Source organism: Vicia villosa, linkage group LG1 (genome assembly GCF_029867415.1).
Source record: "Vicia villosa cultivar HV-30 ecotype Madison, WI linkage group LG1, Vvil1.0, whole genome shotgun sequence".
Lineage (NCBI taxonomy): Eukaryota > Viridiplantae > Streptophyta > Magnoliopsida > Fabales > Fabaceae > Vicia > Vicia villosa.
In genome coordinates this window covers 86,742,012-86,755,012 of record NC_081180.1, presented here as the reverse complement: position 1 = coordinate 86,755,012, position 13,001 = coordinate 86,742,012, and the positions used below count along the sequence as shown (strand labels likewise).

General features: G+C 32.5%; 2 protein-coding genes across 3 annotated transcripts; one reads left to right on the top strand and one right to left on the bottom strand.

The window, feature by feature from the left end:
• Nucleotides 1-422: 422 nt before the first annotated feature.
• LOC131643437 (chaperone protein dnaJ 50) lies at nt 423-3,885 on the bottom strand. The gene is made up of 10 exons (XM_058913650.1): nt 3,621-3,885; nt 3,475-3,537; nt 3,308-3,374; nt 3,111-3,170; nt 2,930-2,980; nt 2,718-2,798; nt 1,705-1,817; nt 1,384-1,510; nt 1,098-1,224; nt 423-1,015 (listed from the first exon to the last, which is right to left on the bottom strand). Exons 1-10 carry the CDS (start codon nt 3,752-3,754, stop codon nt 912-914), a joined length of 927 nt encoding a protein of 308 aa, XP_058769633.1. The 5' UTR covers nt 3,755-3,885; the 3' UTR covers nt 423-911.
• Nucleotides 3,886-9,186: 5,301 nt separating this feature from the next.
• LOC131643436 (pyruvate, phosphate dikinase regulatory protein 1, chloroplastic) lies at nt 9,187-12,564 on the top strand. 2 transcript variants are annotated; one of them, XM_058913649.1, is made up of 3 exons: nt 9,187-9,763; nt 9,876-10,509; nt 11,913-12,564. In XM_058913649.1, the coding sequence occupies exons 1-3, from the start codon at nt 9,353-9,355 to the stop codon at nt 11,981-11,983; spliced, it is 1,116 nt and encodes a 371-aa protein (XP_058769632.1). In that variant the 5' UTR covers nt 9,187-9,352; the 3' UTR covers nt 11,984-12,564. The 2 variants fall into 2 exon arrangements, with proteins under 2 accessions (XP_058769632.1, XP_058769630.1); XM_058913647.1 differs by lacking the exon at nt 11,913-12,564 and adding an exon at nt 10,646-10,922 and having other exon boundaries at nt 9,192-9,763.
• The last annotated feature ends 437 nt before the right edge of the window (nt 12,565-13,001 follow it).

The window sequence follows — 13,001 nt, the reverse complement described above, 5'->3', positions numbered from 1 at the left end:
TTGTTCTCCTACTCTTCGAGTGTCTATGTTTGGTTTTACATTTGGAGCAGCACTCAGTATTGATTCTGGTTGTGTAAAATTGATTCTGACATGTTTGGTTGTTCTCGAGTATAATTGATTATACTTTCTAGAGTTGGTTCTATTTGAAGTTAGGATTTGTAGCTTTTGAGTATAAATGTGAATTTTAACTGAAATTTAGTGTTCAACTCTATTTAAGATAAATTTATCAAAGTATAAATCACTTTACTTTCAACTCACTTTTAGACAAAATCAATTTTAGAAAATCAATTCATTTGAAATCAGTTATCTGAACTGCAGAACCAAATCCATGCTTAAACTCTTTTAGATAAACAACTTAATTAACTTTTATTATATAAGTGCTAATGTATAAGCTATTTCTATACATTATGATAACTTCAACATTATTCCAAATTGAAATTTGTTATGCACCAAACTAAACAATAATGAAAAGCAAAAGTACTTCACACAATTCATAACTCTGCTAGAACATGCCGCATTCTGCTATAACTTCTCATACTTATTGAACAACAGGTGCACAAAACCACTGCCAAACATTCAACTGCTGCAAGACTGAGGTTAAGTACCTATATTAAAAGAATGTAGCAATACCTAAACCAGTTTCCTTTGGTTTTCGTTTACAGACAGTCAAAGTGCCAGCCTATTTAAACTTCATGTGCTAACTTAGTACATCTTGTTTATAAATATAAGATTTTGTATTTGACCAGAACGATTTTACTCTCCTCCCTCCCAAAAATATTAATAAAGCTACTACCCATAATAAATAATTTTGAAGTATTATAATTTTAACTATCACGTTGTAATTCAGATCAATTTCGAAAGTAAAACAAAATTTTGCCCTTTGAAAACAGCAGGTGAAGCAACTGCAGGAGCTATCTTCTGCGCTTTGATTCTTTCCGCATCTCTGTCATGTAGCTCTCCATATTTGACTTCTCCCATAAGCTTCTTAGCACAAGATCTTCCTTTGTTGCTTCATCTATTAATAACAGGCACCAAATCAGTAAAAACACAAATTCTTAGTGCCTAAAGAAGGTTCATTGTAGAGAAATTGTAATCACCTATACTTCTCCATCTGTCATCAGGAAGACCAAGGGAGCTTTGTGTGAGATAAGAAGCATCTTCCCAAGAATAAGGCGACTTTTTCACCTTGTATGTCCAAAACCAACAGCCAGACCATAGCAGCAGCTGAATGGAGGACAGAATTAATGAATAGTAACACATAAAGCAATATTAGTTTTCAAAGTTCAGCACTACAAGTGGGAAAGAATTTCATATATTAAATAGAGTAATTAGAGATTATAAGTATATGATTTCACTTTCCAAATAGATTATGTTAGCACTAACCTTTCCTAAAGTATAAGGTAAAAGAATGATGCGGACGCCAATAAGTTTCCATACGGAGGGCCTTTCAGTTCCTGTTATCTGCAGATCAAGTTCTTCCTCCACTTTACTGAGGTCTTCCTCCACTTTTCTGTATATAAGGTTATTCACATTGTGTATCAAAAGTAAAAAAAAAAAAATACAGGCAATGAATTCAAATCTAATGAATCAAAGAGAAATAAATTTAACAGAGGAAATGAAAATTTGCGAGGAAAAACCAAATTGAGAAAGCCAGTAGACATATGTAACATACAAGGGCTATACAGAATCAGATTGATACCATACCTGTCCTTATTCTTTTGACCCTTCTTCTTATTTATAATCCCACCACTGCGCTGAAGTTCCAACGCCCTTAGTTTATTTTTATAAGCTGGTGTCTTCTTCACCATGGCCACAGCCTTAATTAACACAAAAACAGTCAGTGCAATGAATCTGGAAGTTTTCATCTGCCAAAAACATTTCAAAAATAACAAATAGAGCAATTTGCAAAAAATCGATTGTACATATCTTCAAAATGAGGTACTTTGCAAATGCCTAACCTACTTCAAATATTTATCTTGCATCCAAGACTAGAGAGACTTTGATACATTTTAGCTTAAATTAACACCTAGATTCATTGGACAATATATGTGTTGCAGCAACACTCAACTTTAAGACTGATAAGATACAGGATTTGGGCCTTAGCCTAATAGAAAGGCTTAACAGAGAATTCGTTATAGCTGCTTATGTTAGAAGGGAAGGGTAGTTATGAGGTCACTGATAGCAAGGGAGAATTCATTATGTGTATTTTCTGTTAGAAACCTCTTGGGTTGGGTAGAATCAGAATCATCTCTCCTCTGAGGAGCACTTGGTTCTGGGATTATATGTATTCCTCTATGTAATAGCTTTAGTTTCAATGAAGGAAACATTTTCCGTTATCTGAATTTCAAGTTTCTATCAAAGACCTAGGATCCTTGCCAATATATGTTCCCACAGACAAACAATTTGGTTCTACACCCACGAATGAAAATAGAATGGTTTGTACAAACTCAAAACCTCTTACAAAATTGTGCCAGACTGCTCTGCATAGCCACATAAGTCAGCTGATAACAATACTTAACACCACAAGTACATCTCTTCAGCCATTGGCTAATCGGTTAGACCACGGAGTGGGATAAACAAATGCACATTGCACATAATTACAAATTACAAATCCACACACTTTTGGCAATATATTGTTTGTGAAAGCAGTTAAATATCCAGAACATCACTTCACATCAGGGTCATAAAATCAAATGATAATTAATACATCACAGTACCTGATTATACCTTGTCGTTTGATTTAGATATTGGAAACCAGAAAGAATAACAAGAAGGCCAACCAATACAGCGCGAGCATCCTAGCAATTCAAATATACAAGTACTAACAAAATCAGATTCCAACCAAAATATCATTCAATCATCCAACATTTAAAGATAATTCAAACCAAAATATATTAACAGTCAGCAAAGAATATTGAGCAAATCTCACCGTCTTGTGACCATAATACGCCCGATAGTATTGTGCAGTATTATAAAACACCTGGAATCAAAAGAATAGAACTCAATTCTACTTCAATCAATGAACATTAATACATTATGAACAAATCACATTCAGTGACCCCAATTTCAAAAGGGCGCCAAACTTATACACATGAGAAAAATCTAAATACCTCCTCCGGATGCGCAATTGCATAATCGTATTTTTCTCTTGTAGCCTCATCCTTCAAAATCTGTAAACAAGAAATAATTCCATCATTCATAATCACAAACACAGCATTTTTCACCAAGATATAATGCAATGTGGCTGCTATTTAATTAGCTTCACATTGCGAAACATTGAATTTTAACAACACAAAAACCAAATCACCTCATAAGCCGTGGCAATTTTAACGAAAATCTTTCGCGATTCGGGATCAGGGTTCTTATCCGGATGACTGATTTAAATAGAAAGCCAAACGTAAATTAATCAATTGAAATAACAACAAATCAAAGAGAGAAAGAAAGTAAAAAAAACGAGCTTATAGAAAGAGGTACTGTTTCAAGGAGAGTTTGTAGTATGCTTTTTTGATTTCAGAAGAATTTGCACTCTGAGTAACCCTGCAAATAAAAACAAATGAAAATCAACAAGATTAAAGAAAAAATTGAGGAAAAATTTCAGAAGTTGGGTTAGGTTAGCTGACCCGAGAAGATCATAGCAATCGTCTTCGTCGCAGTAGATTGCATTAGAAGGAGAAATGGTGGCGAAAATGAGAACCACCACGAGAATTGAGATTGCGGTTGAGCGCCACCGGATTGGTGCCGGCGGCGGATTCATTTTGGGGAAAATGTGAGTCGCCGGAATTCGGTGAATTTTCTGCCTTTTTTTTATTATTAGTTTTTTCAGTTGACCCAAAATAGCGAACGGAAATTGCTCTCTTTAATCAGAATCACAAATCTCAAACTGTTTCGGATCTTCAATGCTCCAAGATCCGACTTGAATTGCAGTGCTACACAATTCTGTTTTTTATTTTTATTTTATATATCCTTACAGACAAGTTTTCCAGTTTGCACTTTGCACATGGGAATTTTTTTTCAATATCCTTTTTTTATTTAATGAAATTCTAATTTGAAAACAAATTCTTCAAATGCTTTATTTTTCCCAAAAATTACTTAAATAATCACCCCACCACCAAAATGAATTAAGAGTTTATACGGATGAGTGAGTTTAATTTTTTTAACGAATTTAAAATTATAAGGAATTTAAATAATTCAACTAAAATTCATTTATTTTTAAATTATTTTTTATATATAGTATTAAGATAAACTATTGTTAGATTCTTAGATTTATTTTTATAAATTCTAAAGTTATACGGCTAAATTTTAAAATTTAAAAATAGGAATTATTTTATAATTTTTAAATTTTAATTTAAAATTTAAAGGGATCAATTTATAAAATTTAAAAATTATTAAAGACTAATTTTCAATTTGTTAAAAAATTTGAAGATCAATTTTAAAATTTTGGAAAATATAAAGATCACTTGCAAAATTTGAAATAATAGCATTAACCAATTTAATATTCAATTTATATGGAGTATGAGGGAAATTAAAAATTATTTAATTTTAAATATTATTTCAAAATTATAAAATTAACTTGAACAAAATATTTTATAGAATTTCATTATTTTAACAATTTCAATATTTTTATTCAAATAATAAGTTTTATTCAAATCACTTTAAATTCTCTTAAGAAATTACACTCCTTTATTTAAATGACTCATCCAAACACACTCTAAGAATGCAATTTTGTTGGTCTCTTCGGCCATTTAAGTATGTCAATCCATTTTTTATTTTCTGTTTTATTTAATTATTTATTATTATATTATATTATTTACTTATTTGTATAATCAAATTTAAAAAAGCAATAATAATTTATATATATTGGATGGGTGAGATATGTGTTAGTTAAGTTAACTGAATGTAATCTGATGGTTAAGGATTCAATCTGTAGCTGCAATAGTTATTTATCTTTATGTATTTATGCAAGTTGATATTTATAAATAGATAAAAACAACTTATATATACATTTTAGTCAAAATAACAAAGGGAAACATTATTGAGGATTGGAGTAGGTTAATTTGTTTAGGTCGTACCAAGATATATTTCAAGTATGATATTTCTATCCCTTATCTTTTTTTTCTTTTTTCGTTTCCTATTTTTTGTCTCTTCTGCTGCTTCATTTATGTTTGTATCTATCTTCTAACAAAAACGATTTTAAATCAAACGTTTTATAAACCAATTTTTTAGAAATCTGAATAACAATTCACCCCATTTTGTGTTTGGAGTCACTTGATCAACATAATCTACCTTGAGAACCATAACTCATATTGCAAATAGATTTGAAGGAAGTGTTAAATCAAATGATGTAGGAAATTGGCAAATCACCCAGTTTTTTGAGGTACCAATACCAGCGTAATCCTTAACCGCCACAAAAAGAACATTTTTGGCTTGCTTTAGAGGAGGCATTGTATACCCTCCTTGGACCTTTTTTGACATGTTTTCCCCTCTAACTTATAGCAAAAGGCGATTTAGGTTACACCTAGGGGTGCTTATTGGTCCAGGAAAATCCGAAGCAAACTGGAATCCAAATCAAACCATGATTTTTGGATCGGGCATTTTTTTTTGTTTGGGAAAAATCAAACTAACTTAATGAATCTGATCTTAATTGGTTCGGGCAACAGATATCCGAAATTATATCAGCGAGCCTGTTTACCCGAATTTATAACAATTAATGCAAAGGAGGTGTGCAAAGGAGTTTATCTCCTTTTGGATCTACGTTGCACCTAAAACAAAGAAGACTTGGCTTGTTGTAAAACCTCTTTTATTTAGAACTTCGTTACAAATAAGAAAGGGAAACATTATTGAGGATTGGAGTAGGTCAATTTGTTTAGGTCGTACCAAGATATATTTCAAGTATTTTATTTCTATCCCTTATCTTTTTTTTTCTTTTTCGTTTCCTATTTTTTGTCTCTTCTGTTGCTTCATTTATGTTTGTATCTATCTTCTAACAAAAACGATTTTAAATCAAACGTTTTATAAACCAATTTTTTGGAAATCTGAATAACAATTCACCCAATTTTGTGTTTGGAGTCACTTGGTCAACATAATCTACCTCGAGAACCATAACTCATATTGCAAATAGATTTGAAGGAAGTGTTGAATCAAATGATGTAGGAAATTGGCAAATCACCCAGTTTTTTGAGGTACCAATACCAGGGTAATCCTTAACAGCCACAAAAAGAACATTTTTGGCTTGCTTTAGAGGTGGCATTTCATACCCTCCTTGGACCTTTTTTGACATGGTTTCCCCTCTAACTTTTAGCAAAAGGCGATTTAGGTTACACTTAGGGGTGCTTATTGGTCCAGGAAAATCCGAAGCAAACTGGAATCCAAATCAAACCGTGATTTTTGGACCGGACATTTTTTTGTTAGGGAAAAATCAAACTAACCTAAAGAAACCTGATCTTAATTGGTTCGAGCAACGGATTTCCAAAATTATATTAACGAGCCTGTTTACCTGGATCTATATTAGTTAATGCAAAGGAGGTATGCAAAGGAGTTTATCTCCTTTTGGATCTATGTTGCACCTGAAACAAAGAAGACTTGACTTGTTGTAAAACCTCTTTTATTTAGAACTTCGTTACAAATAAGAAGCGTTTGTTATTACCTTTATCATACTATCTATCTTCATCAAGTTCAAATCGATCTAAAGATGAACCAAGAATATGGAAATCAAAGCATGAAGAGTTCTTCTACCTCTTATGCAATTAGTAGGGTCACAATTGCTGGATCATCTAGTATGGCATCTACTACTAGGAAGAAATTTGTAACCAAGGAGACGTCCTTGAAGAAGAGACCTGTTCAAGTTGAAGAAGAGAACCGTTTAAACTCATAGGGTGATGAAGACCGAGTCAAATACCTGCATTGTAAGGATGCATTGATGAATAAATCAGTAAGAAGTTGATTCCTAGTGATTGGTCCTTGTTTTCTAGGATTGTTTTTTTGGTTATTCTGTAAGGGCTCTATAGCCTATTGAGACTGGGTTATGTAATAATGATTATGCATCTGGTGATTTCCCTCATGTTTTGGTTTGTATGCTCTAACATACTAACCTTGCATGATTGACCTTCTACATACTATCTTTTATGCATGATGATTTTTTTGAAGTAATAATCCTTTGTGCAAGTAAACCTAATGTTATTTAGTACAGACTGTCTAGGAAGTACTAATGTTGTGCTCCATGCTGGATCATCGGGCATGTCATATGGCCCTTGTATTTATGCAAACATATCTGAAAGTTAGTTTTCTTGTGTTAGTAGATCTTGCATCCTAATCATTAACTACTAACTATTTATGTTGTTCATGACTAAGTCTATGAATGATTACATACTAATGATTACTAGTTAGTAGAATTATATGCTACTAACTATGTGCTAACTGGATACATGCATGACTAAGTTTGTGACTGATTGCATGTTAGATTATCTGTTTGGTTTGGAGTAACTAAATGGATTATGTGTAAGCATCTGATCGTGATGCTACTGACTTCTACTATTATTGTTGTGCTTAACTCTGATATACTGAAGAATGCAACTGATACTGACTTAATGCTCTAATGAATACGAGTGTTCCTACTGGTAGATAAAGGCCAGTGATTCTACTAGTTGTCACTTCTTCTGTTCTGAACAAAGTGTTATGTCTTGAAAATTTGAACAAAGTGATATACCTTAAAGAGTTGTTTTTCCACAATTTGCCAAAGAGGGAGATTGAAGTTCTTTGTGAAATGGTCCCTTGGATTGATTGCATTTTACATAACACATGGAAGAAGCGTTCAAAGTGTTCAAGTTGATCTAGCTTGCTAAAGTTGTATGAAGGTGTACAAGGGACATATGTTAGACACGATGTCCCAACATGTTGCTCAACATTTGGGCCTTGCACATCAGGAATTGGATGATGCGTTTTGGAAGATTCTCTGATCAACGATTGGATCAGATTTTATTGTTATCAAGTTAACAATATGATTATATGATTTGTTGAACAACTATGAAGATTAAATCAAAAGAGATTTAAATTTGAATTTGTAACAAACATAATCATATATTTTTGTTGGAGATATTCAAGGTACAAATCAAATCTGGAGGAGACATTATTTCTGGACGAAATCAAATCTCAAATCCATGAAGAAAAGCCGAGAAGAATTGTTATATAAGGAGGAGACAACTTATTTTGAAATTCAAGAATTCAAGTATACACATTGAAGATTTTTAGAGTGCTAGATTTTATGTCTTGTATTCCATTCTAATCTAATAGGATTAATGTACAATCTACCGCACTGGGCCCCAAATATTGAAAGGCCCAATAATTTTTTTTAATTACCAATTTAATATATTTTCGTTTGTTTTTTAAAAAGATATAAAATTATAACTTGTTTTTAAAATCTATTTTACACTTATATTTCAAAAATATCTACAAATCATAATTTATTTTTAAAATCTATAATTTTTTATTGATTTATTTAAAAAATTTAGTATAAATTTATATATTTTTAGAACTATTTTTCAAATTAAAATAGAGTCTCCGAATTGATTGAGCCGATTCTGGTTGTGGACTCAACCCTTTGGACATAAATGTGATTTCACTGAACTGAATCAGCAATTCTCTATATTATTTATCATTTTTCAGCTCCATCAAATTGCACAACTCATATTGTTTTTTTTTTATATCTGTATTAGTTCTGATATATTTTGTCGAATTTGTTGCAGAAGCATCGTATTCAATATATATTTCGTGAGCAAACTTGTGGAACATAAAGCAACGTAATGAATCGATAAGATTAATTGCAAGAAACAAGGGAGTAAACATGCCAGAAGCGGCAAAAATAAAGTAGGCGGTGAGTTAAATCCTATCTACAATTCTTAAAAGAGTATTTTTCATACAAGAATTGAGGCCAAAAACCATTTTTCAACTTTATCAGTTAACGCCACAAGATTTTAAGACCACAAATCAACTATCAAATTTATCTATGTACGAAGTCATGTATTTGATACACCTAAATATTTCTTCTAGTCCTATTTAGAAGAAAATATATGTTTTTTAAATATTTTGAATAATCAATGTCTTTGCTTTTTCTATCTATATAATCAGAAGTTGGAGGTACTAATGGACTTTTATCCTAAAAGCCACCATAATAAATTGTTATAGAAAAAATAAAAAAAAATTGTATTATTAAATTACTGATTTTTTTTGTTATAGTAGAAAGAAAGTGAGAGATAAGACTGACACACAAAGATTATCGTGGTTGTAGCATTTTTCATTAATCTGAAACTTCCTTAAAAATTAAATAAAATATCCTACTAATCTGAAACAGTTACTAGCTATGCCAATTTCCCAATTATGTTCAAACACCCATCCAATTCTACAAATCAAAGCATGCAACCTCAACAACAACGACACTGGATCCAAGTCAGTTACAGGAAAACCCAAGGCCAGTCCCCAGCTGAACCGGTGGTCCAGGGCTCGTGCAATACGTTCCGGTCGAAAATTGGACCGCTCTAGTTCCCGAACCCAAACCCTAGAACCCAACCACTCCCCACCTACACTTCCCTTCGACGTCGATTCAGATGACGCCGTTAGTGAAGACGGTTCGGAGTTTAGGGCCAAATCCATTTATATTGTCTCTGATGGTACCGGTTGGACCGCTGAACACTCCGTTAACGCCGCTTTGGGTCAGTTCGATTACTGCTTGGTTGATCACGGCTGCCCCGTTAGTACCCATTTGTTTTCTGGGGTAAGACCAATAGTTTTATTAGAACTCGTAATTAGATATAAATCATGGCGGTTTTTACTTTTAGTTATTTGTTTATATTTATATTTATATTGAGATTGTTGATGTTAATTAGGTTGATGATGTGGAAAGGTTATTGGAGATAATAAAGCAAGCAGTGAAAGAAAATGCATTGCTTGTGTATACATTAGCTGATTCTTCATTATCTTCAGCTGCTGAGAAGGCCTGCAAATTATGGGGTGTGCCTTCTACTAATGTACTGGGACCCATTACAGAGGCCATTGCTTCTCATTTGGGCGCATCTCCTTCTGGCCTTTCTCGTGGAGCTTCTGGCGTTCCGCTTTCTGATGATTACTTTCGTAGGATTGAAGCTATTGAGTTTACTATCAAGCAAGATGATGGGGCGTCTCCCCAGAATCTTGCTAAGGCGGATATTGTGCTTACCGGGGTTTCGCGTACCGGGAAGACGCCTTTGTCTATTTATCTTGCTCAGAAAGGGTATAAGGTTGCGAATGTGCCGATTGTGATGGGTGTGGATATGCCTAAGACTCTCTCTCAGGTTGATCCGAAGAAGGTTTTTGGATTGACTATAAATCACGGTGTTTTACAGGAGATTAGAAGAACAAGGGCTAAAACTATGGGGTTGAGTTCAGGATCAAGGACTAATTACTCGGAGATGGATTATATTCGCGAGGAACTTGAATTTGCAGGAAAGCTCTTTGCTCAGAACCCTGTCTGGCCGGTTATAGGTAACAAGTTTAAATTACACTAAATTTTACATTTCTATAATTTAAACTGTGATTTAGGTTATTTCAAAGGGAGTTGCAAAATATAACTTTCAAACTAGTGCTTATGAAGTCTAAATTTATTTATTAATGAATACAGATGTGACTTCAAAAGCCGTAGAAGAAACTGCGGCAGTTGTATTGAGGCTGTTCCATGACCGAAAGCATAAGTGCACAATGTCTAGGATCTCAAAACGCTATTAGAGATGACGATTTCTCTTTTGTTGAACTCCATATTGTAAATCACCAAAGTTGTATACTCTTCGATGATAGGGTTCAATTTCCATTCACCTATCCTCTTGATAATTCTGTAAAGCCTCCATATAATTTCCTTTCCGATTGAGTCAACATCCGTAATGGTTGTCATTTGGTTCAAATATTCTCTTCCTTCCCTCCTTTGATTTATGTCAATTGCCTAAAATTTGGATTCATAAACCAATGTTTGTCACGGGTTGAGTTGTGTTAACTTGTGTTAACCAACCTTAGGTGTTTTATATATATATATATATATATATATATATATATATATATATATATATATATATATATATACATATATCTTTTTATTATGTCTAATGTTAGTTATTATGAGGTGTTTGTTATATCAACCCTAAGGTTAGTTACTTTGAACCATATAAATAAAGAAGTTCATTAGGTTGTATGATAAAGAATTCGGAAATATAATTTATAATTCTATTTTCAATGTTTGTATTATTACTTTTAAATTTATCACATTTTCTGTGCTAACATTTAACAAGTTGTGGCAAACAAAGCTATTGCTCCATATCTCAATTGGCTATAAATAATGTGGTAAATTTTTTAAATATGTTAATCGCGTTGATCCAACAATGAAATGAAAATTACAAATTGTATCTCACAAATCTTAATTTTATAAGTTAATAAACTTTTTTATTTATATGGGTTAAAACTAACTAACCTTGCATAAAAATAGAGTTTGATATAACGAACACCTAATATCTAAACATTAGGCTTAACAAGAAAAATATATACAAAACACCTAATGTTTGGTTAACACAACTCAACCCGGGAAATTTCTCCATTGAACAAACATTTGGCTTCAAACATTGGTTTATGAATCCATATTTGGCTTCAAAACCGAATGTGAGATTATCTCACACAACTCGTCCTCTATGTGTATAATGATAAACATATAGGGAATCAAATAAAATAAAAATTACAATACTCATTATCAACGAATTGTCATATACTTTCACCAATCGGTATGCCTTTTTTGTATCATACATCATTCTGTTATATTATGGAACATCACTATCAAATTCAAAACTTGATTTGTAAGTATTCTAAGAAATAGGAATGCTAGTTAATCTTGAACAGTATCTTTCTAGGCCCAGCTGTTGAAAAGCGGTTTCGATCGGATGAGTACTGGTGGCCTCTCTTCTGTGAAAAAATGCAATGAATGGAAATTAAGTTTGCTTTCCTTCAAGGGAAAGGAAGCTCTGGTCCTGCCAAATTGGTGAAGTATTTCTCCATGGTTTGGTTTTCAAAGTCAGATATAGAAAATTTGTCCTAAGAGCCTTTAATAGAAAATTTATCATAGGGATCTTTTTTCTTCTTGCCTAGTTGTCTTTATGGTTCCAGTAATACTTAATTGTCATGTAAGATACCTCTATTTTCTTACCAAACTATCCGGTGGGATATAATATTCGTGCACTGTGTTTGCATTCTTGTTGAAAAAAATGCATTACATGCTAACAATATTAAAAATCTTAGACTCGAGGCAACCTATATAGGTATTTAACATATTTATGTAAGACTACTGGTGTACCAAACATGCCTGTAGCTGGGACAAAAACATGGGCATTTGAATGGTGAGTTTCCTTAATTCTCTCATTCCTTTTCATTGACAAATTAGTCAAAGCCACAAATTTCTTAGGTTGAGTTCTATGATTTGTTCTTGTTCACCTAACTGGGGTGTATGTATTAAATTTTTTAACCGCAGCATTACAACTAATGAAATTGTATTGGAGTCTCATATTACTCAGGTTCTCTTAGATTGTATTGTGTTTGAACACCTTCAATTTTTGAACTAATTTTAGGAACTGGATCCAAATCTATTTATCATGATATTAGAGTTAATTAAAGATTGTGTTCCAAGTTGATTAAAATAGTCTCACGAGAATAAAGCTAATGATATTAGAGTTAGATTGATTGTGTTTCGGGCGGATGAAAAAGGTCTCACGTTGTTTGAGAATCAAAACTAATGGTACTAGAGTTAGATTAAAGATTGTGTCTTGACCAAAAAATTCAGCGTTTGAGAATCAAGGTTAATGGTATTACAGTTAGATAAAAGATTATGTTTCGGATTGACAAAAAATAGTCTCACATTGTTTCAAAATTAAAGCTAAGGATGATTTATATATAACATTCATACATTTCAACCTAACGAGACGTCTTTTGTAGATAACAAAGTTGTA

Bases quoted from the DNA above. Each gene is read 5' to 3' on its own strand.
- LOC131643437 (XM_058913650.1), bottom strand. From the start codon at position 3,754: ATGAATCCGCCGCCGGCACCAATCCGGTGGCGCTCAACCGCAATCTCA. The intron at 2,799-2,929 runs GTGAGATTTGCT...TTGAATTGCTAG, and splicing joins CGTATTATGGTCACAAGACG to GATGCTCGCGCTGTATTGGT. The intron at 1,511-1,704 runs GTATGGTATCAA...CCTTATATACAG, and splicing joins GGTCAAAAGAATAAGGACAG to AAAAGTGGAGGAAGACCTCA.
- LOC131643436 (XM_058913647.1), top strand. From the start codon at position 9,353: ATGCCAATTTCCCAATTATGTTCAAACACCCATCCAATTCTACAAATC. The intron at 9,764-9,875 runs GTAAGACCAATA...GATGTTAATTAG, and splicing joins GTACCCATTTGTTTTCTGGG to GTTGATGATGTGGAAAGGTT. The intron at 10,510-10,645 runs GTAACAAGTTTA...TAATGAATACAG, and splicing joins CCCTGTCTGGCCGGTTATAG to ATGTGACTTCAAAAGCCGTA.